The 12,397-nt window shown below is 37.5% G+C and overlaps 1 protein-coding gene across 13 annotated transcripts in view; it reads right to left on the minus strand.

Annotated features, from left to right (window-relative positions):
* Nucleotides 1-1,561: 1,561 nt before the first annotated feature.
* Nucleotides 1,562-12,397, minus strand: part of LOC127061381 (LHFPL tetraspan subfamily member 6 protein-like) — a 30,761-nt gene continuing 19,925 nt past the window's right edge. For 6 of the 13 annotated variants that reach the window (XM_050988183.1, XM_050988181.1, XM_050988179.1 and 3 more), the window contains exons 9-12: nucleotides 12,077-12,195; nucleotides 9,440-9,615; nucleotides 8,335-8,433; nucleotides 1,562-6,196 (exon numbers count right to left, since the gene is read on the minus strand). In XM_050988183.1, the coding sequence (XP_050844140.1) occupies nucleotides 6,063-6,196; nucleotides 8,335-8,433; nucleotides 9,440-9,615; nucleotides 12,077-12,195 (528 nt within the window). In that variant the 3' untranslated portion in view covers nucleotides 1,562-6,062. The remainder of the gene's footprint in view (nucleotides 6,197-8,334; nucleotides 8,434-9,439; nucleotides 9,616-12,076; nucleotides 12,196-12,397) is intronic. The other 7 variants (XM_050988187.1, XR_007780850.1, XR_007780851.1 and 4 more) reach the window with 7 other exon arrangements.

Here is a 12,397-nt window from a genome sequence, read left to right on the forward strand (position 1 = left end):
CGAAGGACCATTTAAAGGAGTTACGAGATGCGTTGCTTTCTCGTCGAATCTTGCAACAGGTAGCGATCGTCGATCGGCAATGATCGAGAGATCGTCGTCGTCGTCGTTGTCGTTCTTTAAGTTCCTTCCTTTTGTCCGATACTCACGACATAAAATTTCTTCTGGAAAGTTCTTTGATCCAAAAGAAATATCGCAGAGAAAGAGAGAAAATAAGAGAGAGAGAGGGAGAGAGAGAGAGAGAGAGCCAAAGAAAATTTGAACGTAAACGAGTAGTAGTATCTTTGAGTGTGCCAAGTTCTTCGTATTTCCAAGAACTTAAAGATCCATCCCCACTCCTTGCGACTTAGCATCGACATCACCAAGCACCAGGATCACCATTGGCATCACTCGAACAACTTCTACTACTCTTCTTTCTCTCCTCTTTTATTCCTCTTCCTCTTTCCAAACTTTCATCGTGGTACCATTTACTAAACTCTTTCGTGCTTCTTCTTACACCGACTTTCCGCGCGAAAGAATCCGTTCGGATCGCCGACAGTAATAATAAAATAGGCCATTCAAGTCGAAATACCCCGTGAAAGGCGTCCATTGTTGAGTTTATATTCCTCTCCACCCTTTCGTTCTCGTCGTTGTCGTCGAAGAAAGGGGAGAAAGAACTCGATCATTTTGTACGACAAGAGTTAGAGAGAAACAGAGACAGATAGATAGCCAAAGAAGAAGAGAGAAAAACACAGAAAAAGAAAGACAAAGAAAGGGAGAAAGAGAGAGACAGAGAGAAAGAGAGAGAGAGAGAGAGAAAGAGAATAAAAATTAAAGGATCATCTAGCTCGACTTTCCTGTTCTCTGAAATACTTCGGACCGTTGGAAGATCGATCATTCGTTGGAAACTACTTGCTCCGCGTCTTTGTATAAGTTCAACGAGAGTTTTAGCCCCTTCTTCCTTCCAGTTTGTTCACTCTTCCTCTCACTCTCTCTCTCTCTCTCTCTCTCTTTCCCTCTTGTCCCTTATCTCCCCTGTCTTAGACCCAGATTATCGGATACTTCCGACGACTAGCTTACCGCGTTATGAACTTGACAGCAATTTTCCTACAATCTCGCGAAGTAAGTTCGATCGCATAATCAACTACATACTATACATACCGGATTTATTTCATCGTGCTCTCTTTCCCTCTCTCTCCTCTCTTTCTCTCTCTCTCTCTCTCTCTCTCTCTCTCTCTCTCTCTCTCTCTCTCTCTCTCTCTCTCTCACTTACTCTTCCTTGAAGTCTCTTCGAACTCCATGAAATACGATTTATCTTTCTCGAACTGGAAGCTGTTTGTTCTGTTATTGTCTCGCTAATGAGATTCGCTGAAAACGTAATACACCAAATTAGAGTAACACAACAATGACGATAACAATGATAGATTAAAGAAGAAAATTTATAATTAAATGAAACATCGAATGTTATAAATCGATATTACTCCGTTAAGAGAATGTTACAAGGGGAATTTCAAAGATTTCTTTTAAACTTACTTTAAAGGAGGAAAAAAAGGAAAAGAATAAATAAAACGGACGAACAAAAGAATCGTTTCCGACTTTAACGCATTTTACTTGGCACCCGTTCCCGTGGTTAACGTTACTTGCTTTATACATGCGCACGCTCGTGCACACACACACACACACACACACACACACATACACACGCACACGTACACTTTCTCTTTCTTCTTCTTCTTCTTCCTCTTCTTCTTCTTTCCGACCACCTCCGTCTCTTTTGTACCACGAAAAGCTAACACAAGAGCCGTTTCTTCGGCGAAAGAAAACGGAAGGGAAACGGGAAAAGTCGCTTTTGTACGAACGATCGAGCTTGACAATCGCCTTATGGAAACGCTGTGCGTCTTGCTAGCAAACCGATAGGTCGATTAGTCGCTCTTGTCTTCGTCATTGTAGTTCTAGTCGAGAGAAGGATACTTTTCTCTTTTTCTATCGGTCTCCTTACTTTCATCCTTTTCTTCTTTACCAAGCTCGACGATTTCTCTCTCTCTCTCTCTCTCTCTCTCTCTCTCTCTCTTTATATATATATATATATATATATATATATATATATATATTCTACGCGGTTTTTCCTCTCTAAGTCTACCTTTCCACGATACGTTGTGTTTCTACAACGATATAGAAGCAACACGTCGAGTGCTTTCGGGAAGGAAGAAGGAAGTCGATAAAAGGCAAAATGGGATCGGCTCGATTGCGTAAGGACGTAGGAGTACGCGCATTTGTGTTGGAGTACATACGTATGTACTTACGTGTTTGCGTGAGAAAAATATAAAAGAGGGTAGACAGAATTTAACACGAGATGAGTTCCTTCGTGCACTGAAACAGAAAGGAGACCTTTTTGCTAGAGATCGCCGAACGATTCTCCGATCGTTCGATCGTACGATCGATCGATCCATCGCTCGAAAGTGATCCCTGAGAAAGCTTCTTCGTTGAGAAGTCGTTGCTACGCGAACTCTGTATCTCTCTCTTTCTCTTTCTCTCTCGTTCGTGTAGTACGACTCCATTTATCGAAATCTCGTTTATCGGAGTGGATTTTCATTGCGGACTACCGCTAAACCGTATCGAAACTCTCATTACGCGGTTAGATTCTACCCAGCAAATCTGGTTATACGTATACGTCTGAAACCAAATAAGTATATATTTACCTTCGGTCAAATAACTTTTTCATTAAACAAGGAATCATCTTGATCTTTATCTATACACACACACACACACACACACATATACAGATAATATCATTTTCCGTTGTCGATTACAAACAATTTCTTCTGATAATTTTCACGTTATCGGAAAAATATCGTATTTAACTTACCGCAAACCCATCGAATACACAAGCTACGTACGCTTTGGACTATACTCATTTTGCTTCAGTCACGTTCTCTCTTTCTCTTTCTCTCTCTCACTCTCTTCCTTTTCCTTTCTCTTTCTTTCTCTTTCTAATCTCCACTTTTTTTCCATCGTCGACACAATCGTTCTACCAATGCCTTTTATCAAAAGAAAGGAAAAAAGAAAAAAGGGTCTATCGTTCTTCTCGCTTTTATAACAAGTGAAATTCACTATAATGAATCAAACCATCATCGTAATATTGTAGTAGTAAGTGCGATTTTCAACTGGTGCATATAAAAGAAATACTTTTCTAAAGTGGATTACATTTCATTATATCCTCAAAATAAAGTTTAAAATTATACCTTCGAAACAAGTTCATTGTACCTTCAAAGAATGTTTCTACTTTTCTTCTTTTTTATTTATAGCATGAAATACATGAGCGCTGTAATCGTATCCTTAAATATTATTGCAAAATAAAAAACTGAACAAGAAAAAAAGAAAAGTAATGAATTTTATTATATTATATATTCCAAGAGAAAAATTCAATTTCCTAAACGTCAGACGTTAATGCGGAATGAACATAGTAGCTCTAAAGAGTTAATATTACGTCCTGATAACGATGCTCTTAATCATTCTTCTTTCAAAGAATAAACGTTAATTCAAACGAACCGATCGATAATGAACGAGACGATGGAAAAGACGTGAATATACTTAAAAAATATTCCAAAATGGAATCTTGTTACGTAAATGCTATGCCCTATTACTTTTTTTTTTCCCTCTCAACACTATTGTCATCATCCTCATTATTATCGCCATTGAACTTCATTATGGAAAAAGCATGGAATTCGATCTCGATGGAAAAATGTTTATGAAGTATCGCAAAGAAAATAAGAGTGTCTTTCCATTTTCGGTTGCAATAGTATCCGATTTATTTTTTTTTTTTTTTCGTGTTATTTTACTATCCTTTTATCGGTGAAATATCTCGACTGGCTGATTCTAACAGAAAAAAAATACACCTACATACAAACATAGACACAAACACACACAGGAGAAAAAGAACAAAAAACACCTTGGATTTTACCACAGATTTTCGTATCCATTGAAAAAGTTCGTGTGATCGTATTGTTGAACTCATAGTGAGGGAGAAAGAGAGAGAAAGAGAGAGAGAGAGAGAGAAATAAAGGGTGAAACACGCGTAGCGCGTACTACATTTCAGTAAAAGGAAATCCGTATTAGTGTGTAAACCTAATAGAATTTGCAACTCGACACTGAAATTTGCGTTTAGTCAAGCGACCTTTCTCTTTCAATATTTTATCGAGATTACAAATCCAATATTCGTTTTATCCTTCGATAAAACGAAAATCGAAATTATGTGAATAAAAAAAGTTCTAAGCTTATCATTGTTGTTAATTCTTTGGAAATGATAAGAATCAAAATATATTTGATGCATACATGTGTGAGTATAGCATACAATGACAAAGTGCTATAACTATATATATATATATACACACATATATACATACATATATATATATATATATATATATATATAGATACATACATACATGTATACATATGTGTGTGTGTGTGTAGAGAGAGAGAGAGAAAGAGAGAGAGAGAGAGAGGAAGAAATATACAAGTAGAGAGAAGTTAAAGCTTGTGTATGTACGAGCTTTAAATCCGTGCACAGGGTAAACGTACTTACGAAGTATTTGTTTACGACCTAAAACCCCTGGGAGACAAGTGTCCACGCGAGAGGGTAGTAGAATCCAGCAGCAGCACAACGCGGCTTTGCCAGAGATAAGCGTGCCACGCTGTAAATTCCATCACTATATCGTTAAACATATATATATAAATATATATATATTCACATATATATATATTATACACATATATATGTAGATATATATGTATGTATATATATATATATATATATGGAACTGCATAAAGTAAGAGGCATCCGAATTTAACGCTTCCATTTGTACGTCATTTTCTCTCGTCGTTTCTTCATTCCATCTTTCTCTCTCTCTCTCTCTCTCTCTCTCTCTCTCTCTCTCTCTCTTTCTCTTCATCTCTTACTCTCTCTCGCGAAGAAAGACGGAAATCTACCTGCGGCCAGCTTTTAAAAGCAACCTCAGAAAGACAGATAGATGGATGAATAGAAAAGGAAAAAGAAAGAGGAAACCAGTTTCTCTCTTTTTCTCGAGAGTGGTTTATAAAGGAATTCAAATCTTCACAAAACGAAAGGATTCGAATGAGTTCGAAGGCCGCGAGCAAAAGTGGAAAAAAGATGCCAACATGAGAGAAGGTAAGAGCCAAAATTCCTTCTCCAATGCAATGTAATACTGCGCTGTGCTATGCTATGCTACGCTATGCACAAGAGCCAAAGGCGGTTTTGTGAGAATCGATTTTACAAGAAGTATTCGTTCATTTTGCCTTAGGTAATTTTTGAATGGAAATATTTAAAGAATAAAAGAAGCTTCATAGAGAGAGAGAGAGAGAGCGAGAGAGAAAGAGAGAGAGAGAAAGAGAGAGAGAGAGAGAGAGAGACAGAAAGAATTCAAATCGAATCCTTTCGTTCGAATTTCCAAGAGAATTCCTCTTACGACGGTACAAGTAAGGAAGAGAAGGAAATGATAGGAGAGTGTCAAGTAGGATGGCGACTCGACAACGAACCCATTATATAACAAGTGCGATTGTTGAAATCGCAAGTACTCGACTCTTATATTAGATAGGTCTTTGTCTTCTTATTTTCTCTATCTACTAAGTCATACGTGCGTATACACATAAACAAACACGCAAATACATACGTACACCTACATACACGTCAAAAGATGACACACATACATAGATACGTAAAGATACATACATACATTTGAAACTCTTAAAGAACAATCGATTTCGTATTCTCGCGAGTATACGTAACAATATTCGAAGAACGGGAATAGAGAATCGATGCTATTTCTCGATGAAATACGAATTTCGTAGTCGCGTTAGTGCTTCTTCGATGAAGTATATGGATGCACATGGTCACACGTACACATACATACACACGCACACACGTATACACGTATACAGACAAACGAACACACAAGATACGTACGTACGTACGTCATCGGTTGACTACAGAGTGACGATCAACAGACTGTGACGAAGGAGAGAGTGGTTGTTGTCGTCTTCGGCGAGGAGTAGGCGCGAATCGATTGTCAAATGCGCAGGGGATCCGTGTGCGAGTGTGACGGCTTGTGTCGGGCAGTGCAGAAACTCAGACCGAAGCACAGCATCAGCAAGATTACCGAACCGATGAGGAGATGGCTGGACCAGGACAATGAGCATTTGCCTGAAACGTACAAACCGTTGACAGGTCATCATCGACTCTAAACCTGTCCTCTCTTTGACCGATGAATTTCTGCTTTGCTGCGGGACTAGTCTCTGTTGTTCCACCGTTCAAATACAACTTGATTCTCTATCTCCATCTGCATTTCTATCTCTATCTCTATCTCTATTTCTATCTCTCTGTCTGTCTCTTATATATGGTTACGTATCACCGTTCTATCCTATCCCATAAGCGATTACGTGCACTTGTCACAACAATACGCTTACCCTAAGGGACACTTCAAGTTCAAGATTTGAGCTTAATCGAGAGAAAGAGAGAGAGAGAGAAAGAGAGAGAGAGACAGAGAGAGAGAGAGAGAAAGAGAAAGGGAGAGATCTCTCACGAGACACCGTCGAGCCAATTATTACGAACGATGCATCATCCTCGGTGATTCAAACGAAATGTTATTCAATTCGATTGAAATTCTAGAAGCACTTGTCGATTCCCCTAAAGAATCATCGTAATTTAGTTCACGAGCATATTACGAATATACATATATGTATCTTACGAAAGTTCGTTTATTATTTTTTCCGATGTTAAATAATTCCATAGTTGCGTTTAATTCGGTGAAAAGGAAAGTGTCGTTGGCGTCAATAGTTTTTACGATAGAACGGATAATATTGTAAGAACTTACTGCTTATTGTAGTACGTAGGAAGAGTATCGGAAAATCTTTTTTTGAAAATCGAAGAAAAGAGAGTATCGGAGAATAGGATATACTTAGCGTACAAAACGTGTGAAGATAGAATCGAACTCACGTACATACATATACAGACACGCACAAATACGAATGTGTGTGTGTGTGTGTGTGTGTGTGTGTGTGTGTGTGTATGTATATATGTACATGGCAGTTTTAAATCTATTTCGTTAAGGAAAATGACTTCCCTTTCCCTACAATCTCTCTCTTTCTCTCTCTCCTTCGATTTAAACTTTCTACAAAAATCCTTTTCGACAGATTTTCTTCCAAAGTACATACTGCTACTATTCACGAAAGCAACTTTCAGAAAAGCTTTCAGAAAATCTTCCAGCTATGTCAACATAACGGAACACGAAATATCGTTAAACGTCCATTAAAATTGCTCGAAAATTAAATGGATCACCGAAGTTCGATTTAATAGAAAGTCTGCTTATAATCAAATCGTTGAACGAACCGTAAGAAACGTGACTCGACAAACGTCTCTCTCTCTCTCTCTCTCTCTCTCTCTCTCTCTCTTTCTCTATCTATCTATCTATCTCTTTTGCTCCTTTTCATTCCTCAATAAATCGCGGAAAAATCTCGGTGATCGAAAACGTTCTCGCGAGAAGTTAATTCCAGGGGCGGTCGCGCGTCGTAACAGTTTCCTGTCGGGTCGATCGGTCGCAGATAAGTTCATTTCTCCTGGAATCCTTGGGGAATTCTTTGGGATAGGGTCGCGACGGAAGCTTCAAATTGATTAACCCTTTCCGGGGAAACGGAAAGAGAATAGGAAGAGAAAGAATATAGAAAAAGGGAATGACTGAAAGAGAACTGAAGACGAGAGCAAATTAGATTAGAATTTTAATTCGATGTTTATTAGTACTGTCTGTATGCAATAAATTAAAAAAAAATATATATATATATACATGTGCATGTATTATAGACAGATATGGAATAATAAAAAAAAATAGATGAACAAAAAATGAAACAGAGAGAGAGGAGAGAGAGAGAGAGAATGAGATATAGTAATGTAGAAACAAGAGAAACAGATAGCAATAAACGGTTAGGAAGGTTAGTGTTAAGGTCGAACGAATAGCGTAAGTCCGCGAAACAGCCTAGGTTCATAAACTAACACGAAAAGGGGTGAGAGGGCTCGTGCCTGCCTCGAGGATGCAGAAAGTTCTGAGAGAGAGTGAGAGAGAATGAGAGAGAAAGAGAGAGAAAGAGAGAGAAACCGACAGTAAGAGCGTCGTTAGTTCCGTGGTTATACGAGGTGCGTAATGATCGTTGCGCGGTCGACCCTTACATCGGCGATTAGCGCCATTCTACGAGAAGGAAATGACGAGCTTGCTTCTACAACGAGAGAGAGAGAGAAAGAGAGAAAGAAAGAGAGAGAGAGAAATAGAGATAGAGAAACAGCTTACTCACCGAGATTGTACACGTTCGCAGCCTTGCCGCAGGACTCACGTACTTCTTGATTGTCCCATCCAATAGGGTACATCACCAAACCACCACATATCATTGCAGCTGTAACATAGAGACATAAGACAGCTGGAATTTCTCTCATTAGTTTTGATATTCTATGCTATAAGATTATACAAACTAGAGAATAAGTAAGGAGGATAGGAAGAAGGAGAAAGAAAATGAGAATAGAAAGAGGAAACGTATGTTGTTTCTGTGCCTCCCTTTGTATGGGTGAACTAACTTTCCACGTAGAGATACCATCGATCTTCCCACTCTCCTTGATAGAAACACGCTTGAAACCGAGAAATTCCAGAAATGTCACGGTTCACCGCTGTAAGGTGGTTGCTCGACGAAGAAGAAGAAGACGACGACGACGACGACGACGACGACGACGACGACGAGATAAACTCGATTCTGCGGTAGATTATCTCAAGGATAGCAACGTCGATCGAAGGATTACCTCGAGGAACTCGGTTATAAGCGGGACCATTTAACAGGAACGTGGAAAGTTCGATAGGCTTTCGGTAAAAGGATAAATTTCTCGATTTTCCGAGAATTCCAGATTATTGCGTGATCCAATGTGGTTTCTCTTTCGATGATCATTCAAATTAGACTTAAAAAGTACGAGGATAAATTCGTATCGAGGTAAGACACGATCGAAGAATATTAATGATAGCGAATAAATTGGAAATATTTTATTCGGGCGAAACGCGATATAGACATTCGTAAATCTATTAAATGTTTTTCCCATTATAAATGTATTCGTTAATTTCGTTTGAAACGCCCGGTATATAAACGTACAATTAAATTAAATTGAATAGCTACCTTAGAAGCAACCAAATGTTCTACGTTCCATTACGGTATACTAGCACAAGTCGTAAAGCTATTTACTCTCGATCAGAATCGACGAGAACGATCGAGTAAATTTTGAATGCTATGATACTCTCCTCTCCTTTAGGAGCAAATTGCCGACAAGACGCGAGACGAGTTAATTCGACTATTCCGGCAATTGGAACATGGTACGCGTTAGAATCGAAGTTAGTTGTTAGACGAGACAAGGATTACTCACCGGCTATGAAATGTATGGAACCAAGAAGCCTCGTATGCTTCGGAGTCCTTAGTATATGGGGTAGAAAAGAAGATGCTGCTGCTAGAAGAGTTAAAGCACCGATCACAGCAATCGATACACCGATCCCCATCGTTACCGTGCTAGCTTGCCACCATGCGCTTGGTATATCCCAGAAACTGCAAATTTTATTTTATTTTGAAACCTCTTATTATGAAATATTCCTTAAACATTTTCAATCTCTCATTCTCAGAGAAGGAACGAAGGGGGTGAGAGGTTGTCAAGAAAATATTCAAAGACTTTTTCAAATTTAAAAATATTTTCTAAATCGGACGAAGTACTTGAAGTTTTTATATATAGATATGAAAACAATTTTTATGCTCTATAAAGTACGTAAAGAATTTCAAAGAGGGTAATGTTTAACACGTTAACTGAAAGTACAGTGAAAGTTACTACTCACCGACATTCGATTTTGCAAACTTTATTTCAAACATTTTTAAGATATCTTTTGTAATATTTAATATGTAACAAAACTTTGTAATATAAAAGTAAAAAGTATGGCAATAAATTCTCATGTATATTTTATTTGCAAAAGGATATTAATCGTGTGTATGATAAAAGATATAAAAAGAAAAAAAGAAGAAAATTTCTTCGTCATTTTTCTTCGAAATTAACTCTTTAAAAGGATATTATTTTATTCCAATGCAAACATTTTTCTGATAGTTGCAAAAGATATCTCTGAACGTATGTATGCATGTATTATATGTATATGTGAGTATGCCGTTCACAGCTTCGCTTGGGATACTCCATCCCGTGTTGATAGTCGTCATTGTTTGCCTCCGTTACGTTACGCTCGGGATATCTGTTGCCAGTTACAGAATAATTTATACGTCATCCCTACCGCAATATACCTTACACACTCGTAATTAATTCCAAGTTCGGCTATCAACGAATTGTTGAGAAAGCCGTTCTCGCATTGTTTTGAATGCTATGAAATATACATATATATGATTATTATATTATGACTCAAAAGAATATAGTTTCTTAGCCGAGTTTGAAAATTAATAAAAGGATTTCGAGTTAAATAAAATAACGTGTTCAGTTTAGCAGAACTCTATAACGCATAGTTATGTACGTATAATAATAAAGTTATTATTTAAATAACAGTACCTATATACTTAGTATTAAGTAATAAGACGTATGAATGTATATATTTGAAATTGAATGCTTTAACAATGATTAGTATCGTCTCAAAAACTTAATGCTTTTAAAATATTTCATTCTTAATCGAACAAGAAAGTTTCATCTCTTTCGAAAGATTATTTTTATTTCATTTCGATTATTCGACGATTATTTCAATTTATCGTACGACGTATATTTCAAATGGCATTCGTTTTGTTTTCTCTCTTCTTATTTCTTTTACCTCGAAACTAATATCGAACTACAAATGAAACATTTGACAGATTAAATGAAAGTAGATCGATTAATGATGAACAAATATTGATGCATATGCACGATATCGATAGGTAATCATTAATGTGAAGGATTCCTCTCTATCGAATACGCCTGAGGGAAATGCAAGAGTTAAATCAATTGTATCCCTCTGAATTTGTCGGTCTCACAATTATTTATTTTGCATAGAATACTAAGAGACGATATGTTTTTTTAATTTTCTTTCTTTTTTAAACTGTAATCGGCCGTGAACGTTCGTTCAATTTGCATTTTGTCGTGAAATTAATGTTTTATTAGTATGTTTCTTTTACATACCTCTTTCACGGCTAGTACTTTGACATGTTCGTTAGTAACAATTTATTTTCAATAAATGTATTTACGCTCATCGATAAACCCCGTAAAATTACATTTTTATATAGTACACATACGAGAGTATATATTTATACCTACACATATGTGTGTGCGTGTGTGTGCGCGTAATTCAACGCACGCTCAAAAAAATATTTCCTCGCTACTCTCAAGGAAAAAAGAAAAGGACAACAAAAAAACAATGATAATCTAAACAAATTCTTCCTCACTTGTATACGATATAAAATGAAAAATAAAAAAAGAGCAAGTAATTCTTTTTTCTTCCTTTATTCGTCATACTATCCATAAAACCAACCTAAAGGCATCCTATAATAAATATACAAATATAAATAATATATATATATATAGATTAATAATTAATTATAGGAAATTTCAAACGAACTTGCACTTAACAAGATTTCAAAGGGAACGCTTTGTTTTTCCATGCGTCTCGAATTTCTGTATACCTCTCGAATATCTTTCCGCTTCACGTGTACACGCGTTATGTATTTATGTGTACTTACGCACACATACAGGAAGAAATACACGCACGCACGTATACGCGAAAATTCAGAGGAAGAGATTCAGTTTTGGCAAACAATGGGGCGGACGATATTTGCCATTTTCGAGCAGGCACAGTGGTGATACATTCAGGAATTTCTGGTCGCGCTAAACGAGAAGGATGCGGTTCCGGTCGCGGAAACGCGGGTAAATGGGCGGCACGTGTATACACAAACGTACCGCAAACATATACATAGATATATCTATAGGGACTGTGGAGAAGGCAATGAATGTGAGAATACGCACAATCAATAAATACACAAATGCATACATACGTACCTAGAGTACCGAGCACACTCGTAAACTATCTCAGGAGTAGCGTTAGGTGCTCTGATTCGTGGATAGTTGCAACGCCGAAAGGAACTGAAGTACGCGTCGGCCTTTCCCAGCAGTCGTCCCTGAAAAGTGTAGACATAAATCTAAACAGACGTTGGTGTGCGCTTACCGTTCGCTATTTTAAGGTCGTATGTACCAGAAAAAGGTCTGCCTCGCGCTTCACGCACCGATCTTATGCGGCCGTGTTTTACGAGGCGATTCTGTAGAAAAATATGACGGGAAACCTTTGCTGGAATTTCATCTTAGAGAGGAATATAAAATGTA

Source organism: Vespula vulgaris, chromosome 2 (genome assembly GCF_905475345.1).
Source record: "Vespula vulgaris chromosome 2, iyVesVulg1.1, whole genome shotgun sequence".
Lineage (NCBI taxonomy): Eukaryota > Metazoa > Arthropoda > Insecta > Hymenoptera > Vespidae > Vespula > Vespula vulgaris.